Source organism: Haliotis rufescens, unplaced genomic scaffold (assembly GCF_023055435.1).
Source record: "Haliotis rufescens isolate VD_foot unplaced genomic scaffold, xgHalRufe1.0.p SCAF_11, whole genome shotgun sequence".
Lineage (NCBI taxonomy): Eukaryota > Metazoa > Mollusca > Gastropoda > Lepetellida > Haliotidae > Haliotis > Haliotis rufescens.
The window spans coordinates 2328961-2355537 of record NW_025963791.1 but is presented as its reverse complement, the minus strand read 5'-3'; the positions used below and the strand labels follow the sequence as shown (position 1 = coordinate 2355537).

Sequence of the window (26577 nt, the reverse complement as noted above, 5' to 3'; positions counted from 1 at the left end):
GGTTCAATGATCAAGTCTTAAGACCACACGCCATACCTCATTTGGCACGTCGCCGCAACCACGAGTTTCAGCATGATAACGCCCGTGCCGACACTACGAGAGCAACAAGAGACTTCCTCCAGCAGAATGGCATCAGAACCATACAGTGGCCTGCTTCAGTCCCGATTTAAATCCCATTGATCACCCGTGGGACGAGATTCAAAGAATGACCTCCGACCAAGGCCGACAACTGCAGCTGAACTGCGTCAGGCGTTCCTTAGAGTGTGGGCTCAAGTGCCTATGGCATTCATCAACCCCCTCATCCATTCCATGTATCGACGTTGCACGGCAGTTATCAATGCACATGGCGGACACACGAGATAATGACTTGTGATGCCATTTTCTCAGAGACTAGTGTTGTGTTTCATTTTAAGAACATTTGACACTTTAATTTCAACCTTGATGATCAGTTTTGCCAAGTTTCATCAGTTTGGACAAATGAGGTTTCTCATATATCTATCCATGGTGACGTTTCTTTTGCGGTTCAGTATATTATGTACAATGTATATGCACATACATATCTGACTAATACACAATTTCATGTAAATCAGACTGTTATTGCAAAATCTAGACAACTTTCTTAATGTTCTTAACGTTAAGCTGTTCATTCATCTTGCATACATTTAGTTTAAAATATTTAGGAATAAAACATTTAATATCTTTTTCAGTACATCTCCGACGTCACTAAGATAGAATGAGTTACATTTCCGATCAATGACGAGATAAGTTTTCCCAACCGGAGGATAGTGAGTTAATGGCCTTACTTTTAGTAAAATTTGCAGGATAGATTCTTGGAAAAAAAATCAGTACTGCTCGAAATATAAATATAGAGATTTCCCAATATTACATATTACCCCTTTCGAAGAATGTCCGGTTTGTTTTCCATGTTTGCTTTCGATATAGAATTAACAAGCATTTTTAATAAGATGAGTACTTTGGAAATTGTGTGACGTCCATATGTAACTTGACACTAGTTGGTTAAAAAGATATGATATACAAGTTAGCCGTCTGTGATTACATTTTCCCCAAATAGTGTCATTATATAAATATTATTAAGCTTATACACCAAGAGAGATAAATTTGGGGTTGATGTGTAACTCAACAGTTTACTGAAATGAAGTAGTCCAGAAGTTATACACATTCAACTCTACTTTCGTTTTTTATGAAGATTCTTTACCATAGAATATTGAGACAGTTTCCTCCATTTACACTTTTCAAAAAAAGAAACGCGCAGGTAGTATGTAGTTCATTAAACCTGACTACACAAACAGTATATAAATTGGATATAGGCTATTTGAGAATATTGGTGGCCTGATATTCGACAAACGGTGCTTCAAAACGCAGCCATTGTCGATTTGCAATGTCTTAAACGGCATTGTTTTCACACTTGTTCAAAAATGTCATGGAGGAAAACAGTAAAACAAAATGCATGTGCAAGTTATGGCATTCGTAACACGTGGTAGTGTCTAGTAAAAGGTAAGCATAAGCCAATAATTTGTCATTCAATTGTCAACATTTTTCAAGTTCGAAAATGCCGAGACTCAGCGCTGCCGATCAGAACATCGCCATGTGAGGTATCCAAAGAGAGGAATAGCAGTCTTCTGTTGCACGCCACTTCATCGTCCACCACAGCACCATTTGCCGCCTTTGTAACCGATACGCACAGTTCAATTCTACTACAGACCGTCCGACAAATTCGGTGGCGGTAGTGTCATGGTGTCGGGGACCATATCCTACACCACGATATCTGACTGGGTTGTGGTTCAGGGGCATTTGGCAGCAAATCGCCACATGAATCAGTTTTTTCAACCTCACCTTCTTCCAATCATTGACCGCCAGAGGGAGCTGTTTCAACAGGAGAACGTTCCACCGCACACAGCTCGTGTCACGGTAGACTACCTGCAAAATGCCAACATCAACGCCTTGCCCTTGCCGTCGAGATCCCCATATCTCAACCCAATCGAACACGTCTGGGATGAACTCGATCGACGTGTACGTCAACGTCAGACACTCCCACAACTGGCCAACGCGTTACAAGCAGAATGGCGCAGAATTCCGCAGGACAGAATTCGTAGACTTCAGTCAGTGCCGAGGAGATGCAGAGCCGTGATTGCTGCCCGGGGCGGTAACACGAGATACTGAGTTCAGCGCAACCTTAAGCGTGTGGCCTTATGTGACATGACAATGAACAGTTTGCAATGCCGTTGTACAACGACAACACGTGACTATCGAGCTCCAAAATGTCATATTTATATCTATGATATCAAATTAAATATATCGACTTTATAAGGTACAATAAATTTACTAAAAATCTACCTGTGCGTTTCTTTTTTTGAAGAGTGTATATGCCGTTAATCTTCATCATCTCTTTGTAACTGGCACAAAAGACCCTAGGGTAAACCTATTTGGTTTCTCATAACATGTTTCACAGACCCATTAACCGTTCGTTTGATCACTCTACTGTCTGTTGCCACAATGACCCATAATCATAGAATAATCTTATCTGACAAAAATCCTGTATACATCTAACCGGGGATTGTGTTGCATATCGGAACCATTACCCTTTTTGCGACAAGACGTCCGTGTTCTTGTGCCTTTTTAATGCATATGTCAAATGAAATAGATTATGTTTGACCTCCAGCAATATCTTAAGCCTAAATGCTTCGGCTGATGTAGTATTTTGATACATTGATGTCTTTCCTGCAACGCACAATCTTGAGTAATGATTTGTGAAAGCCAGAATGAAAGATAACCGATGTTATTCATGTGGTGGCTTTTATGTAAATATTGAAACTTTTCGTAATGGGATCTACACGTTCCAAAGTGATGCAATGATTAACGGTAAAGCGATGGAGAAACTGGTCTGTGACAAAAGGCAATGTTGTTATGGCAAGGAAACTAAATTTTTATACATTAAATCGAATTGTGTAATGTTTCATGAAAATGTATATAGAATTAATATAGTCTGTGCCATGTTCTCCGTCTCCGCGTGTTGTGGGTGTTGTATTCTGAAAATTGAGGAATACAAAGCTATTAGATCCTGCGCGCTTTGCAGATCCTATTTAGCAATTCAAGTCTTTTAGACACGATCTGGCCTTAGTCTACTAATCTTACATATCTACTGATCGTCAACTAAGGCACATGATTACTACAATTATACGAAAAGAGACACAACCACGCCGAAGCGTTCAACAATTTCTTGTTATCGACAACATGTTGGCTGAAGAAACTCGATATTCCAATGAGCAGCATAAACCACATTTATTCTCTTTCGAATATAAACACATTTTAACATTACAGCGATGTGAGGGCAGTGTTCTTTACAAAACCTACAGTATTTATAACTTATTTCTGGAATACAAAAAATCCTGGATTAATGGTATTTACGAGAAGGATTTGATAACACATCGACACAAACACGGTATTTTTCCGTTATCAAAATTAACGATTTATTCTCCGACCTATAGAGGCCTAGAAGTTTTATTATAGACATGTTGTAACGTAATAATAAATCAGGCTAACAGAATGCGATTGCAACATATTTCTTATCCGTCTTCATCTGAATTCTCCAGATCAGGTTCCTGTTCTCGATACCTTACTCTTCGCAATATGAATTTTGCGTCAGAGGATGAAAGGCGATGCGTGCTTTGATAACTCGGTCACCGCATTTAGGTCAAGCTTAAAGGAGTTTCATTCAGAAATAGTTACCCCGACATCTCTTTAGCCTCTGGCGGTAGCCAAATACGCCTACATTATCAGATGTAAGCTTTATCATTTGCGCCTTCTGAAATAAACAAATCAGAAAAAAACATACGTTTGGCTGCTGAAAGTTGTGATGAGTTCGATCAGTGTTAAATAACAGACATATTTTTTTTACAAGGGGAAATAGTTAACTTACATTTGTAATGACACGCTTATTTGTATTAATTTGGGTTGGCACTGGTTGCCCAGGAGTTCGCACAATAAGGTCCTGATGAGGAGGGGGGTGACAACCGCGGAGAAGGGGATGGATCACACGCATTGTCACACATTTGTAACAAGTATGTTCATATTCACACAGTAATTCTCACTGAGCATTTTAATCTTTGCTTCTTGCTGATTGGTTGACTTAGCTCGTTCTAATAGTTCAGTTGTTATAATGAATTATTACCAAAACAAATTTCTAGGTGTTGACATGTTTATTTACACAAACGAGTCTTCAAAATTATGACCGGATAAGGTACATATTTGCAGCAGAAAATTAAGCCGCCGTCTAACTAACAGCACGAACCAACAGTGAAGCCAGCTACAGCTTTGCTAGACTCCGATGACCATACAGGGTTCGAAATTACATTTGTCTAATATCTGAGTGAGTGAATGTTGTTTTACTCCGCATTCAGCAATATTCAAGCTACATCTCCGCATTCAGCAAAATTCAAGCTACATCTCCGAATTCAGCAATATTCAAGCTACATCTCCGAATTCAGCAAACTTCAAGCTACATCTCCGAATTCAGCAATATTCAAGCTACATCTCCGCATTCAGCAAAATTCAAGCTACATCTCCGAATTCAGCAATATTCAAGCTACATCTCCGCATTCAGCAATATTGAAGCTACATCTCCGAATTCAGCAATATTCAAGCTACATCTCCGAATTCAGCAATATTCAAGCTACATCTCCGAATTCAGCAATATTCAAGCTACATCTCCGAATTCAGCAATATTCAAGCTACATCTCCGAATTCAGCAATATTCAAGCTACATCTCCGAATTCAGCAAAATTCAAACTACATCTCCGAATTCAGCAAAATTCAAACTACATCTCCGAATTCAGCAAAATTCAAGCTACATCTCCGAATTCAGCAATATTCAAGCTACATCTCCGAATTCAGCAAAATTCAAACTACATCTCCGAATTCAGCAAAATTCAAACTACATCTCCGAATTCAGCAAAATTCAAACTACATCTCCGAATTCAGCAAAATTCAAGCTACATCTCCGAATTCAGCAAAATTCAAACTACATCTCCGAATTCAGCAATGTTCAAGCCACAAAACCTGAACACACGATTCATGTTACTCGTCTATTGCGACAAGCAAGGTTGATGAAGACACACATTTCTAATCACGATTCCCTGTCGTCACCTCTTGACCCTTTCCATAACATGCAAGACGATTCGTCACTTATTTGTTCGAAAACACACAAACCAATCAAAATTGCGGGTATGACTACAAGTACTTTGGCCCAAGAACCTCCCCTAAATATTGATGTTGATATGTATATTTTTTGTGACAGTAACAACTGTTTCACCTTGAATATTGTATATTTACATTTACATATCTACAGACGTAGATGGCTATAAATGTAGATGTTAACATTTGTTGTCATTTTGCACAGAGAAACATCATCATTTTTTGACAGCATGTTTAGCCTCAGCGTCTCGCTTGGTGTTTTTGTTACGTTCAGAGACCAAAAATGTGTCTTGAAGCAACGAGAGAAGAGACTATAATTCCATTTCTAAGAAAACCTTAGGCTTTGCTTCGTGGTTTGTGTTTGTTGTAACATTCAAAGAAAACATATTTCGTGAAGCAGTAACAGAAAAAATCAATCTCTAACAACCCCTAAGGCTTTCATCTCCAATGCATGTTTTGCAATTGTATCGTTTGCAAAAAAATATTTATGTCAGTTTTCAGGCGTTATCTTCAGGCAAAATCTATATTTAAAAAAACATTTTTTTTTATTGCAACTGAATCTTCATTTTGTATAATTCCTCATGTACTTTGATACTGTTCCTAATGGCTTTGTCACTTGCATGACAACTATACGTGGAGCTATGCGTAAACGTCATATGGAGATAAGGAAGGCGTTGTTTTGGCATGTGTTATCATACTCCACAGTTTGGTGTCGCTCAAAGATCTTATCCAGAAGGCGAGTCACTGTGGCAGAATACTGTCAGTGCATTGCATGACTGTCACGTGCGACAACAATTGACGCCACATGTCTGATTACAATATTGTATCTCAGTTATGCATGGATGAAAAAGGTTAATGATGCTGGGGAGATCGCTTCAAGGACAACCGTTTATTCAAATTATTGACGTCCTGATTTGTGTAGCTCGTACTGCCATTCTCAAAGTCCCTTGTCTTGCCTATTCCAGAATGTCTTCCTTTGAAGTCTAGACTTGTATCCGTACTACATACAATTTAACTTATTCACAATCATATCGATGTCCATTTTGGCCTATTCCAGACGACTGCCGATACTGACCTATTCCAGATTGTGTCCAAACTGACCTATTCCAGATTGTGTCCATGCTGACCTATTCCAGATTGTGTCCATGCTGGCCTATTCCAGATTGTGTCCAAACTGACCTACATGTACATGTATTTCACAATGTGCCCATGCTGATCTATTCCAGAATGTGTCCATACTGACCTATTCCAGACGACTGCCCATACTGACCTATTCCAGATTGTGTCCAAGCTGACCTATTTCAGATTGTGTCCATGCTGATCTATTCCAGATTGTGTCCATACTGACCTATTCAAGATTGTTTCAAAACTGACCTACATGTACATGTATTTCACAATGTGCCCATGCTGATCTATTCCAGAATGTGTCAAAACTGACCTATTCGAGACGACTGCCCATACTGACCTATTCCAGATTGTGTCCATGCTGATCTATTCCAGATTGTGTCCATGCTGACCTATTCCAGATTGTGTCCAAACTGACCTACATGTACATGTATTTCACAATTTGCCCATACTGACCTATTCCTGATCGTGCCCATACTGACCTATTCCAGAATGTGTCCATACTGACCTGCTCCAGATTGTGTCTATACTGACCTATTCCAGATTGTGCCCATACTGACCTATTCCAGATTGTGCCCATACTGACCTGCTCCAGAATGTGTCTATACTGACCTGCTCCAGAATGTGCCCATACTGACCTGCTCCAGATTGTGTCTATACTGACTTATTCCAGACTGTGTCCATTTCGACCCATTCCAGACCGTGTCCATTTTAATCTATTCCAGACTGAAATGCAGAACAATTTAATCACTTAATGGGGTTGGAAACCCACTGAGCACTATAATCACCATACCTCCCCTGAAGCTACCTCTGTATACAATCCTTAACTTTACCGGCCTATGGCATACCATACACCAGCATTAACCACACTTTTACTTTTCTGTTTTCAAAAACGGGAAGTTGTTTTTTCCATAAAGTATTGCTTACTAGACGGATTACTTGGAAGGCGTGGAAAAGTTATTATCTGGTTGACTGTTTGCCGTTTATTACATTAAATTGTGTCGCCAATGTTTCCCGATGGTGCGGAAAATAGCATTTTTGGCCATCCAATTCTTTATGTGTCCAAGAACAAAATCATATTTTCCATCAGGCTAGTGGTGTTAAACTGCGAAACATTTACTATTAGTGGATATGGTTTCGCCGTCATTAGAAAAGTGCATTCAGATAATGCTGTAGGACTTCTGGCAGCGATTCCTGTGGCCCGATATTTCCATCTCAACCCAATTACCTCATTTAATTGCTTGCTAGGTATGTAAGGGTTTTGACATTGCCCACGGTTTTAAGCATGATGCTGAAGTCGGTGGCTGTGACTTCAGAAATGTCAATATCGCGAATCTATTTTGCTGTGTAACTGACATTCATTTGTCAGTGTGTATGCCTTCTCTTCATTTGCAAGACTTCACAGATGCACTGAATGCATTTCAATTGTATGCGTGTTTCGTGAGAAATATTCTTCTTGTCAGCTGTAAGCTAAATCTAATAACGTCAGCTCATGTTGTATTGTTGTACAGTATACAGAGCAGTGAGGTTATAGAGAACATACCGAGCTAACAGCATACTGTTATTGTATTCAGGACTATTAGGCCAGGAGAAATAGAGTTTGACCCTAAACAAATTGCAACAGAAATAAATCTAGCTGTTTTGTACTCAACATCAGTGAACACTATACTGAAAGTCTTATGTAAAATATAGTTTTGTTGTTAATCATAATGAATATGTTATAACTAGATAACAAATTAAATTATCATATTTATGTATTTGTAGTTTTTCAGGTTAAAGTTTAAACATTTCTGCAATTTTAAAATATATATGTACTTTTATTTACAAAATGTCATAATAATTATGGTAATTGTCATATAAGTATGATTTATCAAAAATATATATTTACACTTTCAAAGCACTGACATATATTAATATTAAGATTTTTCTAACGACAAAAACATGTTTTGCTTTGGAAAGGGTATTCAAAAAATTAATGTAAAAATTACTATGGTGGATTGTATGCATGATATATTGAAAATTTTTATTTCCACATTAAAATTATGGTGGTGCAACCTTAGATCTTTGACATGAGTAAATCATAATGCATGGATTTTTACCAGTTAAAGAAAAATACTTTATGATGAACAATGTTTGCAGGAGGCATGCTTAACATTAAACAGACAATATTATTCTCTTGTATCGTTAAAGAAATACCTATAATTCTACCTCATTCATAAATAGTAATACAAAGTACAATGGCTTTAGAATAAAATAATCATTGGTTCAATATTTTCAATTTTGGACACATGTTAGAAGTGACATTTAAGGTTCATACAAAATACAGTTGTATAGAAAAATAGTTTCCATTGACAACTTCCTTTCCTAGGTCAGTGACCTTAGGTCCATAATTCCAATTAATTAAGTATTTCATCAAAAAAAGCATCATGTGGTAACAGAGATAGTCAACATATTTGATTTAGGAAGATGCAAGGCCTGTTGATCAACATTTAAAAGGTTATAAGTCTCCCATTAATAATGCTACATATATGTCTAGTGATACTGCAGTTCTTGAAATTAGTGCTTGCTAAGGGCTAGATATATAAATATTTGATTTTTAATTAACTTTTACAATTACAGATGGGCCAAAAACATCTATGAATGCATGTACTTACCTCTCTTATCAGTGAAAAATGTCTGGAAGACCGTTGCAGTGCACAAAAACAATATCCAGTCCTGTTGAAATGATCCAAAGGGGGATAACTCTCATCAGTTCTTTTCCTGGAGACTCTTTGTTGTGCAGTATGATCTCCTCAAGGCATGAGACAATACCTAAAATAATTTTTTTCTTAAGTAAGAAAATGATTAGTTTTACCAAGCACATGTTATCAAGAAAAAAAGTACTATTTTCTCTTATTATTCATCAAGAAAACGTGCTAAAATAATATTTTTTGGAAAAGTTCTATATCCATCTAAGTTTAAAGTAACATTTTCAGATTTATATCAATATAAAGATAAACCTATAACCTTTCACCAGATATATTGCTTAAAAATATAAAGTTTCCAGATATTTCTTTAAAAAATATAAAAAAACACCATTTAATGGGGTTTTTTTTAAATATTGGTATGTTCATATTTAACCTTAATTTTGATCATGTTCCCCACCTAAGATATCTTAAGACTTTCAGTATGTGAATACTCAGGTATTTCTTACTTAGAAACAAAATTAAACGATTTGTTTCTGTTGCAATTTCTTTTGCGTTCCCCCACTTTAGGCTCTAAAACTCCTGGCCTATTTTCTGTTTTATGACTTTAACCGTTTACAAGGCAACCCTCTTTAGTCAGGATATTCGAAATGTCAGTGCAGTTCTTGTAGGAACTTATCATATATACAACTGCCATTATTCTACGGCACCGATAATTTGCCATTTTGTGTCCGGATGTGGTATCGAACATTTTCAAAAAAATCCGAAATTATCCCCGAAATGTTTTTTGACTCAAAACAAATTCCTCAACATAATGCTTTTCAGATCCGAAAATTTGTCCCGATAAGGAGGGTTTCATTGTATGTAATTGTCACCCGGACGTAGGGTAATTGGGCAGTCTGGTAGTTAAACCGTTTGGTTTTCGCGCCGGGAGACTGCGCTGATTGGTCTCAATTATTGTTGTTATGTTGCTGACATTGAAATAATTGATAGAAATTGTTGGAATGTGGCTGGAACATTCAGGGAATATTGATGGACTGTTGTTTGACTAAGTTACATACTCTGTCAAAAGGATGTACATTTTGACTTGAAACCGTTGAAGCTGAAAATACCCATCTCGTTACCCAGATCTGATATTGATACTCCGCTTTTCTCGACCCTTTCTTGCACTTCATATATGGGCTTTGTATTGACGACGTCATAATCAAACTTAATATAGGACACGTGGTAAAACATCCGATTTATGTCTGAAGATACTATCACATTAATATAACATACATCTCCTGGTATACTTCAACCCTGCAAAAAAGGATACTTGTTAACTACCTTTGGAATATGCTGTTTTTGTTTGTTTGTTGTTTAACACCAACCTGAGCAATATTCCAGCTATAGGACGGCGGTTTGAAAATAACTGAGTCAAGACAAGCTAGTGATTGATATCACGAGTATCGATCCACGCTATTGGGATACGATGACATGCATCAACCAAATCAGCAAGCCTGACAATCTGATCCCGTTAGTCGCCTCTTACGACAACAATTTCTGCAAATGGGCTGCTGAAGACATATTCTAACCCGGATCTTCATGGGTCTTTTGAATATGCATTGAATAAATCCACAGACAATCTCATGCATCAGTATACCCTTCATTGCCACACCACAACGAAGTACCACAAGGCTTATTATTACAAATGGGAATACAGAACAAATTAATAGATTTATCCCTGCCTGAATAGGTTCCAATGTTGATATTAGCACCGCTTTTGTGCCTACTGACGTAGAATTTTGTGATTGGTTTCCGTATTCATATTTTGGGCAACATCATTTAAGAATATGAGTGGTCTAGCAATGACATTCAACACGTATTATATAAGAACCTTTTCTGAATCGATCGCAAATTAGGCTGAAAATGTAGTGATAATGTCGCGACAAGAAGCTAACCGACATCATGAAATGGTGTTACCCCAGGTCAACTCGGCGTATTCCGCCATCAAAAGAACAGGGAGCACATGTCGGTGTATTCATTGACTTTAAGCGTTATATAAGGTTCACGACTGCCGTTTGATTGCGTTGTGACGTATGATAGTCACATACCAGTTCCAGTAATAATTCCTGGCAGTGGCTGCTTGGGTCTTATTGCATCGAGTCAAACCTGATGGAATGGTGTTCATACAGTGACATCTCCTTTAATGACTCGGTTACCGGATAATTATTTCCAGTAATTCCAATTAGCAATGGGGAAGGGGGTGGGGGTCTGGAGTGATTGTTGGGATTTTATCCCAAAAAATAATTTGACCCTGAAAATTCTTGACAAATGTTACATAAATAATTGACGATGACGTCATTTTATATGCATGGTTCCAACAACGGATTGAGCTGATACTTGTGATCTGGTAAGCTGACAATCTCTCACAAGAAAAACTATGGGACATTGTGAATGTTAACAGGCAGCCAGGCACTCATCATTTCACCTGGGTACGTCACATATCATGGACCTGGCTCGACATAAGTGGACAAATTGAAAATTCAGAAATAATTGTCATATCATCACCATCATTATTATTATGTACAGATTAAATATAAAAAATGCAGCATTGGGTGATCCTGGCATAGTCAGGCTGGTTCGACTCATCGTCAACTCAGGGCCCTTGCCCTCTTTACACGCAGCCCAGACAGCGAATGGGACTTCTCCCAGGAAGCGCTGCCTAGTCAAACCCACCCAGAACTTTTCGGAGAATGTGAATACTCCCCAACACTGCATGCAGCCTTCTGCATTACCCAGATTGTCAGGCGGGCTGAATTCCTGGCAGCGAACCTGGGTACTCGGAGTCGGACAACTTGATACTTGGGATGCAAGCGTGACATTTCGAAAGCGAGGTCCTCATATTTGCCACGTTTCTCCTGATTCTTGTCAATCACATTAGTGTCAAAAGGGACAGAAAATCCTATGATAAAAATGATTTCAATGGATTTATCAAAAAGGATAAGATCAGGTTCATTATTATTTTTATTATTTTTATTATTTTTATTATTATTATTATTGTATTCAGATGCAGATGAAAATGATCATAACACTGATTCTGGCGACATACACGTAAAGGTCAAATGACTCCGACGAAAGGTGATTTGATTTTTTTCTAATCTACTTGGAAAACACTACATGAATCATTTCCATCCCTGTACAAAAGTATCAATTTGTGAAACAAAAGGTTAATTTGTAGTTTTAATTTCACCACACAAGCGAACAAGAAGCCTCGCTGAAGGGAATATACACTGATACACAATATCTGATCCGCTAGGGACAACTGCTGACAATAGAGGTCGCTGTTCATGGCATTTGTTTGTGTGTTGTTTTACGCTGATGTCAGTAGAATTCCAGCCTCATCATGACGGCCTATAAATAATCGACCCTGGGCCAGAATAACAAGCCAATATAACCGCAACACGTTATATCTCAGAGATATGTATGTAACAGTATACATGTTATTAGAGCTCTACAAATAACAGCAACAAGTTGTCACAGATATCAATGTAACAGTATATATGTTACCAAAGCTGTGTATATAACAGCAACACGTTGCCACAGATATATATGTAACAGTATATACATGTACATGTTTATCAGAGCTCTGTGTGAATAATAGTGCACATGTTATACAAGAATGGTTAAAATGTCGTAAGAACACCTTACTGTGAGTACGACTTTCCAGACTTGACGCATCAGTGACAAAAATTAGGTCCGATGCAATTACCTATTTTGACTTGTACCAATGTTCCCATCATCATCATTTGGTGCCGTATCCCTGTAACGCCAAAGATACGACGCATACCCGATTCTGTAAATATATTATAAGTGGTAATTCTATAGTGATCATAATCTACATCGGGAAAAGATACCATGAATAATTTGAGTTATTTTTGTTTTGTTTTTCAGTTTGGAGTTTGAAGTGTGTACAGTGTATGTCCCTCAAATTCCCTGAGTGTGAGACAGGCAATGTGGGACCTACAGAATGTGTTGGCAAAAATTCAAACGCCAAATACTGTGTCAGATATTCAGGGAAAATTCATTTGGGTATGTAAAACCAATGCTTTGCTTTTCATTTTACAAATTGTGTCAAGAATAGTACAGAAGAAAATTTGACGATGAGACTATCAATTTCTGATAGGCGATGGAACGGTTGACTTTGGACTTCTCAGAAGAGGTGTTACTGTCAAAAATGTCGTTTCATTATATCCGATGGGATATCATTATTTCAGTTCTGTGCTAGATTAATGTTAAAAGCATCACCTCAGAAAAGAAGTATCACTGTGCGCTGTTTTTTCAGGTTGGCATCATCATGAGCGTAATCCAATTCGGTTTGTCAGTGCACATCTTTCTTGAATTTTTGTAAGGTTTATTTTCCACTTCTTTCAATTCAAGATAAAAACTTTTTAAAATATTTCTTTAAGGAGCCTTTTCATTTACAGTGAGCCATTTATATAATTTTTACACCTATTTCGCCTTTTACGCTAAATGGAATGTCTTTCGGCAAATATTCACTACAATCATTACTGCTTATTTATATGTATTACCCATTACCCATTACCACGGATAACTGCAAATGCACGTGCTGGTAAGGGTATATGGTAAGGGTATAAAACGATTGCAACGGCAAGTCAGACATCCACAGTGATAAAAAAAACACAAAAAGAAATGCCACGACTCACAGTCGAACAACGTGAACGAGCCTTGGGTATGGTACAGATGGGAGCCACCCACGCCCATATTGCACGAACCTTCGGTTGCTCCCGTGTTGCCGTTACCAACTTGATGCAACGTTACAGACAGACAGGGCGGACCGCTGACAGGCCAAGAACAGGCAGACCCAGGGTGACCACGCCCCATGATGACCGGTACTCGCGTACCTTGCACCTCCGAAATCGCTTCCTGACAGTGACGTTATCGGTCACAGGGTTAGTCGACAGACAGTGGCCAGGAAACTCAGGGCTCATGGAATCAGGGCTTTTAGACCATACAGAGGACAGATATTGACAGCGCAACATCGTCCTCTGCGATTGAGATGGGCCCGGACTGTACGACGTTGGCAACGACGTGACTGGCAGAGGGTTGTCTTCACTGACGAAAGTCGATTCTGTATGTTTAGGGTTGATGGAAGACAACGTGTTTACCGCCGAAGGGGTGAACGAACGGCGGCGTGTTGCGTGCAGGAGGTCGTACCATATGGTGGAGGGAGTGTCATGGTGTAGGGAGGGATCTGTGGGCAGGAGAGGACACCGCTGGTCATCGTTGACGGAAACTTGACAGCTCAGCGTTACATGGATAACATTCTTCGTCCAGTTGTCCTACCATTTCTCCAACAGCAGCCACGTGGTGTCATTTATCAGCATGACAACGCTAGAGCCCATACAGCCAGAATTATCACTAACTTCCTCGCAGCTAACAACGTCAACGTCCTTCCGTGGCCTGCACGCTCACCCGACATGTCCCCCATAGAACACCTCTGGGACTTGATGGATGTTCGACAACGACCACACTCTCCAGCCAACCGGCAAGAACTGATCTTGGCCCTCCAAGAAGAATGGCGTCAAATCCCACGTGACCTCATCAGACGACTGACTTTTTCTGTGCGTCGAAGAGTTTTTGCGTGTGTTGAGGCATTTGGTGGTCACACACGCTACTAATGATTTGTTATTGAACGTGAGCGATTGTTTATGTACTCTGCCCATTGTCCATGATTCTGAAAGCTCGAGTTTTGTACCACACCCAACTATGGGGGGCTCTGACGTCAGTCTCGGTCGCGGTAGGATTGTCATTTTCAGTGTTGATTATGTTGATATATTGATCTTCTCAATACACTTTACTTCATGCATGTATGTTTTGTTGTTTTTGAGCAAGAGTGATTTCAAACTCTGGTAAAGTTTCTTTTGGACGTCAGTTTATAACAACTAGTCTTTTTTCATTCTTTGTCGAAAATGTAGAAATCGATATTTCGCTACAGTGAAATAACATTATCTTAGCACTTAATGTAAGAAAGTATTTGGACCCCCGTAGTAGAAGTAATCAGGGTTCATTTCCTGTACATTGGATATGGCCCCACCCATTGCAGGATGGTACTTTGGCCCAGCAGTAGGAGCACCCTCGGCCATTCTCTTCTACGGCAAAGGGACCTCCTCCCCGCAGAGTGGAGCTTCTAGAGTAAATATATACAGTGTCACACATTAGCCACGTTTATGATAAATATAAACAGTAGTCAACACATCTTTGCTTAATAAGCTTAGGATTCTGTTCATGAAGTATGTGTCCAGCCTTATGTTGTATTACCCTACAGAGGGTAGAATATGATGAAAAACAAATATTTCTCACAAATATTCTGGAAAAAAATCTTGAAATTGTGACATGACACTGTTATTTGGTTTGGGGGAATGTGATGTAAGTTTACGTATGGCAATATGAAAAAGCGGTAAAGTGATTTAATAATCTAAGAATGTTTCGATGCCCTTGTATTTGATTCTTGAATGAATCAGCACGACTATTGCAATGAACTGGGTAGCTTTAATCTTATATCCCGTATTTGAAGTTCGTTTTGGAAAAACACAGTTTGCACGTGCATAACCATGAAATACAAAATTGGTTGACATGCTTTGATCATTCGTTTTGATAGTGACACTTCTAAAAAACAGGCTTTTCAAACGAAATATATAGAAGCAACGGACAAAATATCCTCGTGTACTTATGTCAGTCAAAGGATATTTGGCGCTTTTGATCATCATTAAAAAGATGCCGCCATCACGTATGCATCTTGACACATATATAAATATCTCAGTTCACATTCATTCCCGTCATTGGAATAAGTCAAGTATCTTTCAGAATTGTTTCTTGTGGGAAGTTGTTTATCCTCAACTGGAAAAGATAGAAAAGTAAAAAATTGTCTCAAATTTCTTGCAATGTCTGTTGCCCTCTACGACAAACAGGAGACATATGGAAATGTTAAAGTGTTAAAAAGGGCGAAACGAAGAAGGTCTTGAAGTCGCTACATGTCCATCCAACAGCAGGTCATATGGGCAAACGAAAACGTAAGTAAAACTGATTTCCTTTTCGTTACATTAGCTTGAGGACGCTGAGTCGGGTCAACGACATATAATTAATAAACGAAGCAGGTATTAAATTCTCACATCAGTGATCAATCTCCACAATACGTATGACTTAAAACGTTGGTAATTGAAACGGATAGTGATGCTTGAACCTATATGGTATGGTGGCTATGGTACAGTTTACAACTAACATTCAAACATTGAAATTGTTTCAAAGTGCTATGTAGTGAACTGAAATTAAATATATAAAATAAAAACGGTTCTAACAAATATGGGTGAGACAATGTTATCGGTGGGTTTAGTTATCTGTTCGAGCTGTTATATACTCAGTATTGTCTAAACAGGCGATATGAATGTAGGAATTATGACCGTAGCTGCAAAACTATGTAATCTTTCTACATACATTCAGAGCGTCGCAGAAAAATATTCAAATAATTTCAACACTTTAGAAGGAAATACATGTAATTAGCATATGTTTCAGCCTGTTTGATAAGCGTATTATTAACTCGCTTCCTTAAAAGGTTCATACTAGAGGCAAATGTAACCAAATCGACGCATATAAATGTTCTGTTGTAATAATAATTCTACAGTCCTTCCATCCAAGAGGCGTACAGTGTGCAATACAGAGAGTCCTCGTTAACCCGTACTGCTGAATCCTGACCCTTATTTTATTGTCAGTTACCAGATACAAATTATTATTTTACCTACAGTTAACAGTCATCCCTTGTTATAATGCCACCTTTCCTACAGCGGAAAATATGGCATTAAACCAGGGAGGTGAAAAACAGCCCTTAATGACATGATTATAGAATTATAGAATTCGGAAATGCCAATATATTTAATCTTTTGCAATGGATTTTCTCATTAACATAAAACTAAATTTGTCTCTCTGTGTAGGATAAACCTCCGCAGCATCCAATCAAATTAAATGACACTGTAACCGTACTCTCCAAGATAGGCATCAATCTCATTGGACCTCTCAACAACACGAGACGGGTAATTTCAAAAAGCAACCTAACAGTTCTACAATGCCGATGTCTGCATTGCGTGTGGAGAAAAACTGATGATAAAGATTTCTAATGTACTGTGAAACACAGTATATCCGGGCGATTCCCGGGTTTTAATGGGGTAAAACGTCGCGTTCAAGATTATTGCACTTATATAGCGACGTGCGTGCACGTGTGTATATGCGTGTGGCTGCTTGTATGTTCTTGTCCTGACTAATGCCGATTTCATAGTGCTAGCCCACTGAGACACCATGCCGCAGTTTAACCTGAATACCCTACTCAGACTGAATACTGACTCCGTGCCGACCAGTCCTTGTTTTATCCCCTTAATGTCAACTTCTGGGCAGTGAAACATTAAGTACCATGTGTTTACGTATTTTAGTAAAATGACGCGGTAAGAGGCTCGATCCACCGACCATGCGTTCTCCGGGAGCGCCCTATCCACTGGACCACGGAGAGTGTCCTAGTCGTGAACTGGTGCCTTAAAATGACAGTACCGTTTCATTTCGGGGCAAAATGCAAATCTGTTCATCCAAACGTTTTACATAGGTAGGACTAGTGATGCATTTGGCTATTGGGGGATTTTGTTACATTCTTATTTTTGGTGTTTCTATGTCAGGAAATTGATCTTAAGTTCTTATTAGGGTAGGGTTCGTTTTTGGAGCATAACTAAAAAAACTTTCAAATTTCTCAACAAATATCCAATGGGTTTATTTATTTTTCCACGGTATCAAGTATCATGCATGAGGACATTTTTAATAAGAAACTGTTATGAGAACTTTATGGCTTAAACAGGAGTAGAATGTCCGTAGAGAAATTGTGGGGCGGGGCACATTTTTTTCACGGGTAAAACTCTCTCCAGTTTAAATTAGGCTCATGTACAGATGTGGCTTCTTTTCAGTTCATACTATTAACTATTGCATATTTCTTCGTTAAACTTTGCGAAAAACATAACGAAATAAAATTAATTAGTGTTCATAAATATTCATTAACTTTTGAATTGTTAGTTTTGTGCTGTCATGTCAACAGGGTGGACTTTGGTTCCAAAGCATTAATCAAGAACTCCTAAATATAAAGCTATTAATGTAATTGTGTCCTGGTGATGTAGATTTGGTTGGTTTGTTGTTTTGTCGCCGCACTCAGCAATATTCCAGCTATATGACTTTGTTTAGATTGATGAATATTGGAAAGGGCCAGATAAATATGTTTATAGAATTTCAAAGAAGATATTGTGTTCTTGTTATATCAGCCAAAGGAAATGGACAGGGCCACATTAAATGCAATGAGTAAGAGATTACAACATTACTTACCACGTTATTTGTTTTTGCTTCCAGGAAATCGATACATTTTGCCGTTACCTGACAAAATGGGCAGAAACGGAAGCAGTGGGAGACAGACCTGTAGAAACCGTCGCTGATGTTCTAATCAGATTAATATGGTTTTTTTCTGATGTGCCAGAGAAACTGTTAACTGACCAAGGACATAATGAAGGACTATATGAGCTGTTAGGAATCACTCAAAAGGTATCATCTTCATACCAACCAGAAACAGGAGGATTAACAGAACGTTTCAACAAAACCCTCTGCAACAGCATTGTCAGGAGGCGCAGGTCAGCGTGGATGTTCACTTCCCCCAAGTGTGGTTTGCATACCGAAAATCAGAGCAGAAATCGACAAAGAACGATCCATTCTTTCTGATCTGGTGACAAACTTCAAAAGCGATGGACAAGCCCATTTGTCGTGATGATGTACTGTATTCCTGGCAAGAATACTCTTATCAATGAGAGCGAGCGAAGAACGTACAAAGAGGGAAAGCGGGAACACGAACCTTTTACCAAAGACCGAAGCTCCGGGACAGCAGGTTTCATGTGGCGAAGAACGCTAACAGTTACCTCTCAAGAATAGGAATTATTTACAACGAAAGCAAAAGACAAAAGACAGTCTACTGAAGTGCAAGGTTGAGATGCATGTGTCAGATGAAAATCTTTCTGGCGATAGTGTTTTATCCTGAACCCCTTTTCTTATTTCCATTGAATCCTTGCCATCATCGTATCCCAATTGCGTAGATCGATGCTCATGATGCCAACCACTGGATTGTCTGGTATAGACTATTTACAGACCGCCGTCATAAAGCTGGAATATTGCTGAGTGCGGCGTTAAACAACACACAAACAAAACCTTACTGCCAGATCTAAGGCTATCATGTTTGGAGTTACAATAAAGAATTGACTCGCTGAAATGTGGCATAACCTCAAGCGGGAGCGGGGATGGGAACGGCCTGTTCAGATCATTGAAATATGCTATCGCTTGAAACCTGAGTTACCGTGGGAACGTGAGAGCTGCACTAGTCGATTTCCTGAAGCGTTGCCCGGAACTCCTGGATGTCATCTCGTCTACTCCTATTCAAGGCTTCATAGTAGTAAAATGGATTAAGTTAGGACTTGGGGGACTGATATGGAATTTCCGTCTGGTGTAACTATACATTAGATATCAGTGTTTGTTAATTGCAAACTTGGGGTGGAGAACGATCAAGCGTGTGGGTGGCTAAGGTATTCTCCAGTCGGTAATTCAGCTGTTACCACAGAACAAGCAGTCTATCTTAAAATGAAAAATAAGTGCCACAAACATACTGGAAGTATGTTAATTCTACAATCCTTGAATCTTGCTTGGTCGACAACTTTAATTTCAAGATGTGGCGTCGTAAGAAGCCCTATGCAGACATTCCAAGATTGTCGACATGATGTTGGGCCACTGGCCGACGTGAACGGCTCCAATATGCTGTAGGACCAAATTTGACTCTTTCATATAAAATATTACCAAGCCTTCTTCGTAACAGTATTTTTATTATATTTAAATATCTATTGTAATCGAGAATCGTAGAGGAAATAGTTAATTTCTCTGCAGGACCTCACCCGTTTGAATGAAACGGCCCTTTGATAACGAATCACATAATTAAATACCTTTAGCAAATAAAAGATGAAGAGATTGCAAGAAACACCACGATTCATTCACCAAGACCATGAGGCATTAACATCTTATATCAAAATAAGCGTAGGGTGTCCACATATTCAATTCTAATCGCAAGGCCAAATCGTTGTGCTTTTATTGCGTTAAATATTTATTACTTGGCTTAAGAATCGACCAAATAACAATTCAGGAATGTGCATAATTTCCTGTTTAAGCCTTTTCTTTTCACGATAATCACGTTTAGGAATGTAAAATCACGAATTGTAATTTATTTTTGTTCAAGTTTATTGTTCTCCGACGATGTGTGGCAGTATTGTCACATAAACTCTATACATTTTTACCATTAACATTTTGTTTAAATGCCAAAAAGAAAAAAACCGAGTACATTTACGTTTGATTTCTCTTCCTACTAATCCTATATTCTTAAAAAAACTAATTTTAAAATGAAGGGTCTAATTTTAATCTTAGTTGATATTTCGACAACTGAACATAACGTTTCGAGAATATGGCCTGATACTATCGAACCTAACAAGCGTAAGGTTTTCTTGGTGTTTATGTTTTATTCATATAATTATAACATCATAATCGCTTCTTAAATTATTTCCATGGACAGTGTTGAGCTCAAGGCCATTCCTCCCTCCTCACCACTTGAACCCGGTAGTTTTGAAATCGTGGGTTCGAATCTCAGATTCGCATAAGTCTTTGTTATCACCATACATGTACCAATGTGTGTATACATCACTAAAATGGTAAAGGTCTGAGACCTGCATCAGTTGGGGCAATATGTCAGTGTGGTGATACTAGCCGATACGCTTAGGGTACCTTACGGGCATCCCACAGACTAAACCTTGTTGATACAGTGGCATCCTGACTTAATCACGTGGAGCGCTGGTCGTGATACCAACAACTAGTTTACCTATTCCAATTAATAACAGGCCGTTGCTACAGAAGGAATATAGCTGTCTGACTGTGGCGTAAAACTGCATCCACTCATTCACGGATATGGAGCTCACACGTCAAGGATCATGGTACAGACCCACACCTGTCGGCTCCCGGCAGCTAATGGACACAACACTGTACATCGACGTGTTACGTTCGCTTCGGCAGGATAAAACAAAAAAGTATAAAACTATAACATCAATACCAACATGTGCCCACAAATACAGCCTACAAATACAGTTTGTGTAACCTAGCAATTCACGAGAATATTTTAACAGAAAGCACACACATGCACTTTGCGAAAGGTCCTCAATCGCCGTCAAACGTTTCGGTTTGCTCCGAAAACAGATTTTCCTGTTTCAGGTGCCCGTCATAGCGTGGGTAGGAATACCATTTAATTGCTTTAGGTCGAGTCCAGTCACATACGTCTTAAATGTCACTTTCCTTAGTGGCATACTCAGCAGTTCAATTGACAATACCTGTCAGGCTGCCGGGCCGCAGAGATCATGTTTCAGCCTTGATTTTTAACATTATAAGTTATCAACCAATCGCGAGGGCTGATATGGTGTGATGTAGCCTGTGTGTGAGCCGACACAGGCTCACCGAGTATTATATACTTCCACATGAAATAGCCGATTTTACAAATTGTATACTATATTATTTACTGTTTGATTTCCTTTACAAAGTGCCGAACTCTTAATGAATTGTTGAAATTTACAATTCTTCCGGAAGCAAGAGTTGTCTGATAACCCTTTCAACTGCTTCCTCTGCTTCTTTGACATGACATGACATGACATGACATGACACAATACTTGCAACACTTTAGCAGCTATTTGTGGTATCGCATATAATCTATCATTTATCAAAATGAGTTCAAGGTCATATATAGATTACCGCCTCTGTGGTCCAGTGGATGGAACGTTTGTCCTCACCTCATATGTAGATATTTGCAAAAGATACATAAATTTAGGGATAAATGGAAAAATACAACGGATGGTGCATAATTGCTTTGCACAGAACATGCACGTATCCTTCATTGTGATTGATGAATCACGTACAAAGGTTATTGGCAAGGGTTTTTGAAATGCCATCAATTCAATGAACGCGTGTTTGTTTGTTGTTTAACGCCACACTCAGCAATATTTCAGATACAGATAAATGGTATCTTGACACAAGTGTATCTTGATACCCCTAACAAATGATTACACAATATGACTTACGCATGATGTATGCGTGTTTCGTCACGTTCACTTTCAGGGGCAGAATATAGGTCATCTGTTCCCCATGCGTGTCTCCCTTTTGACATTATACAGTGAGGAATAGGTCCCCAGAACCATTTGCTTGTCTTCCCGTGGGAAACCAGGGAGGAATAGGTCCGTAGAACCCCTCGTTTGTCCTCCCGTGGGAAACAAGGCAAAAATAGCCACCAGAACCCCATGCTTGTCTTCCCGTGGGACATAGGCTCCTACAGACTCTGTAACTTTGGCGTCGGTCTCCAGTTGAGTTTTACGGGACAGAACAGTTCCCCAATACTCAGTGTGTTTCTTTCCCTTACGCTACAGGTTCCCTTGCCGCAAGAACTTCAGCGAAACAAAAGATTCACTCACTCTTCTTCTCTTTCAGGACAATTTGTCATCCGTAGTTGCAGTGTGACGGACTATAAACAGACCTGTCAGGAGGGGCAAGTTGAAGAGGAGGTTGTCAACGTCTGCTACGTTACCTGCAACTACGACGGCTGCAACTCTGCCCACTCCTCTCTGTCGCCCAGACTCTCTGTTGTCACCTTTGCAGCCACCGCCGCCATATTTTCTATTTCTATTGCATTTGTATTATGATCATACCAGTAAAATGTTCTTTTTATACAAACTGGGTTTTGTAATTGTTATTTGATTTAACATATTTCATTCACAAGCGAAAAGGATTGGGTGTAAGTGAATTTAAGATATATGGATGAACAACTTCTTTATTACAATCAGGAACGATGTTTCGGTGTAGGTTCTAACACCGTCATTAAGCAAGTACAGAATGAGGTTGACAAGCATATATACAAGTATGAGGTAATGTTTCGACAGTTGAATAGATTGGGGTGTAGTTACATTAGAGTGGGGAAGTCTGTGATGTAAGCAGTGCGGTAGGTTTAAGGTAAAAATGCTAACAGACGAAGCCAGTAGTGTAAGCAAAGGGATTATCACTGATTGTAGTCTTTGATGAGTTAATGGTAAGCCAATGTATGTAATAGCCTTGATCACGACTAATGGTAGGAGTGTTTTGATGTAGGTGTCTAGTGGTAGCGCGCCCACCCGGAGAACGGAAGGTCCGGTGTTCTATGACCTGCCGCGTCATGCCAAAAGACTTTAAAATGGTACTTGTTGTTACCTTGCCTGGCGCTCATCAATAAGGGAATACAACAACGACTGGTCGGCTCGGAGTCAGTATACTGTGTCTGATCTGATAAAGCTGACTGAGAGTCAATTATGGAAACTGAGCATCGATGTTCTTTGTTTCGGTTTTGGAGGGGCCTTGGTGTTTCGCCAATATGAACATGTCCAAAATTACACGGAATGTTGTACACTGTTCTCGATGTTTGTAGCTGTTGGCTGGATGGTGGTTTTCCGGTGGCTTTGATGGTGTTTTGAATGAGGTTACTTCTCTTGAAAACAACATCAGTGTTGGACTGTTTCTTTTAGAGCCTCTCGATTTTGTGGCTACCAGTACCAAAGTAGGGGAGGCTGATCACATACGTTTCAACCAAACAAGACCTTACCACTGAACCACATCATCCCGAACACGTATACACCCCCCCCCCCCCCCCCCCCCCCCCCAGCGTCGACAATCTGCACCCTTTTGCGAGCGATCAACCTCCGCCACTTTGGAACTGTTAGCCATACAATTGTTCATCCACATATAAATGTATGTTATCCTTAGTTAGTACTCCAACTTCTTAACGCCTTGCAAAGAAGCTATTGAGAATAAGTTTTAACAACTTAGAATGCCTGCTACTAAACATATTTACAGGATATCATTGGCAATAAGACGTATCACAAAATTCGTGGGCATGAGACCGTGAGAACAGAATACGATGAAAATTAGACTCTGCAGACTTCCATTGTCACCAAATACAGAGCGACAAAAATATTTTGCCTTGTCATAAAAAATCTCCACTAAAAGTCCATTATATTATTTCGACTATATCATAAGCATGTGTTTTTGAATCACTGTCACGTAGGGATGTCACCAGGTGTTCTCGAAAAAGGTGTTCGAATCCTGCCCACAGGTGGCACCAGTTACAAACACACGTAAAGGCAAATCAATTGTTCACCTGAAAAGAACTGGGAATATACAATATATGGTATTTTCTGTTGTCACCTCTCAGTCATCGCCGCCATTTTTTCTATCGTATGTATTACTTTTGTATTGTAATCATACCAGCATGTCTTTCAATAAACCGTTCCTTTTTACAAACTGGGTTTTGTACTCTATTTTTGGCATAAAAATATTTTTATCCACATAGCAACACAGAACAAGAAACTGAGGATAGAACGCGTTATAAAGTAGACAATTACAGTAAAACAATTCGTTGAACTTTACTGCTGAATTTTAGGAAAGAGTGAAAATGGCATTTATCTTTAGCATAGTAAAGATCCCTACTGCCTTATAGAACCAGTCATGATGCCGCTGCTAGACACATTGGTTGCACTCATGCAACAATCACCACGATACCTTAAGACAGGACAGACAGTGGATAGAGCCAGAACAGACAGACCACACGTCACCACACCCAACGTTATTGGCGTACTCTTCAATTATATGGCAGAAATGCTGTTCAAAGCAAAGTTGAACCCAGCTCATCCATTCACGTACAGTTCATTGGCTTAAATAGTGAAGCCAGTTCAAAATGCCATGGACCATGTAGATCATTGGTTTAAAGCGACAGTATATTTGATAGTTTTCGCCTTCAGATTAATATTATTTTCTTGCCATATACGCAACCCAGATGTGATCTTGAAGAGCACCATTTCTGGTGTCCCCCGCCGTCATATTGCTGGAATATTGCTAAAAGCGGCGTAAAACCATATTCACTCACTCACTCACTCACTTGAAGAGCAAAGCCTTTAACAACTAGGCTACCTCATCGCCACTTGGCAACTATCTTTCCGACCAAAACTCGAAGTCAGCTCACAAGCTGCTGATCAATAAACAACCAAGAGGTAAGAGTTATGTCCCTTTGAATCCATGACGTCAGTTCTTGACCCTGCACAGGAGGATTGCGTGAAACACCCAAATAACTTTTCCCTTACGCATAAAAATGATCGGGGAAAAAATTGAGTCAGTTTTGGTTGTAGACGTTGATGACGTTTGTAAAACCCGTGAGCAAGGGTATTGGGTATTGGATTCGATATCCACACAGCAATTCACACAGTTGATGCAAGAGGTCAAACAGAAAAGGACACAAATGTGAGATCGTTAGACTTCGATGATGGTTTTGAAGTGTAACATTTGCGTCATTCTCGAAAAAAGAAGAATTGCAAATAGAAGCTTCAGACAGCCTTAAGATCCTTTCTTAATTACGTTTGCTGCGTTTACAACTATAGACCCCGCGTCTGATTTCTCAAGAACTATGTGGGTTAATCGAGGCTGACTAAATGACACTCTGTGCCATTTCTTAGGCCAGCTATATTTTGTGTGTATTGTTCTTGTCCATATCTAGCCGAGCAAAAGAATCTATCGTGTTAGATATATAAATAAAACACCATATAATCCATCATACGTCTGTCTCAAGTTTTGCATTCCCGCTCTGGAAACAAGCAAAAAAATTGCTTGTATTTGTCCGAACTTATGCCGGTGTATGAGTCTCAAATGACTCACCAGGCTCAGACAACTCTAGAGTCATTTGAGCCTAGGCTAGGCCAATATGACTCTAGAGTCAAATTTAGGGGCACTCTTTTGAGCCTACTACATCGGCCTTACGGTGCTAGCTCATATACCATGCCGCAGTTTAACACGGACACCCCCACTCAGACACAATATACTCACTAGGAGCCAACCAGTCCTTTTTTACCCTCTTAATGCCGAACTCTATGCAGGGTAATAACAAGTGCCGTCTGTTAAAGTATTTTGGTAGGAAGGAGCCGGGGATCGAACCACCGTCCTTCCGCTTTCCAGGCGGATGCTCTTTCCACCAGACCACGGAGGCGGTCCTGTGCCTAAGTCACTTCATTGGCTGCCACTCACACACGGAATCCAGTTCAAGATTCTGGTTCTCGTATTCAAGGCACAACATGGACTGGCACCCACATCCATCAGAGAGCTCATAACAGAGCATTCCATCCCGATCTCTAAAATCAGGTAGCCAGCATATGTTGTCGGTGTCAAAACACGCACCAGCACATTTAGGGATCGAGCCTTTGCCAAAGCTGGACCAGTACTATGGAACAAACATTCAGATCATCTCCGATGTATTCAAAATCTTTCTTACTTGAAGACTCGACTAAAGACTCGCTTCTTCAAACCATAAGTTCGAACTGTTCTTTCCCTAGCCTCTTTAAGCAGTTAT

At 39.4% G+C, this 26577-nt stretch overlaps 1 protein-coding gene across 1 annotated transcript in view; it reads left to right on the top strand.

Moving 5' to 3' along the window:
- The window catches only part of LOC124144549 (U-scoloptoxin(05)-Sm1a-like), a 71860-nt gene extending 47375 nt beyond the window's left edge, over positions 1–24485 (top strand). The window contains exons 2-3 of the mRNA XM_046514005.2: positions 12954–13091; positions 22647–24485. Coding sequence (XP_046369961.2) covers positions 12954–13091; positions 22647–22858 — 350 coding nt within the window. The 3' untranslated portion in view covers positions 22859–24485. The remainder of the gene's footprint in view (positions 1–12953; positions 13092–22646) is intronic.
- Positions 24486–26577: the final 2092 nt, after the last annotated feature.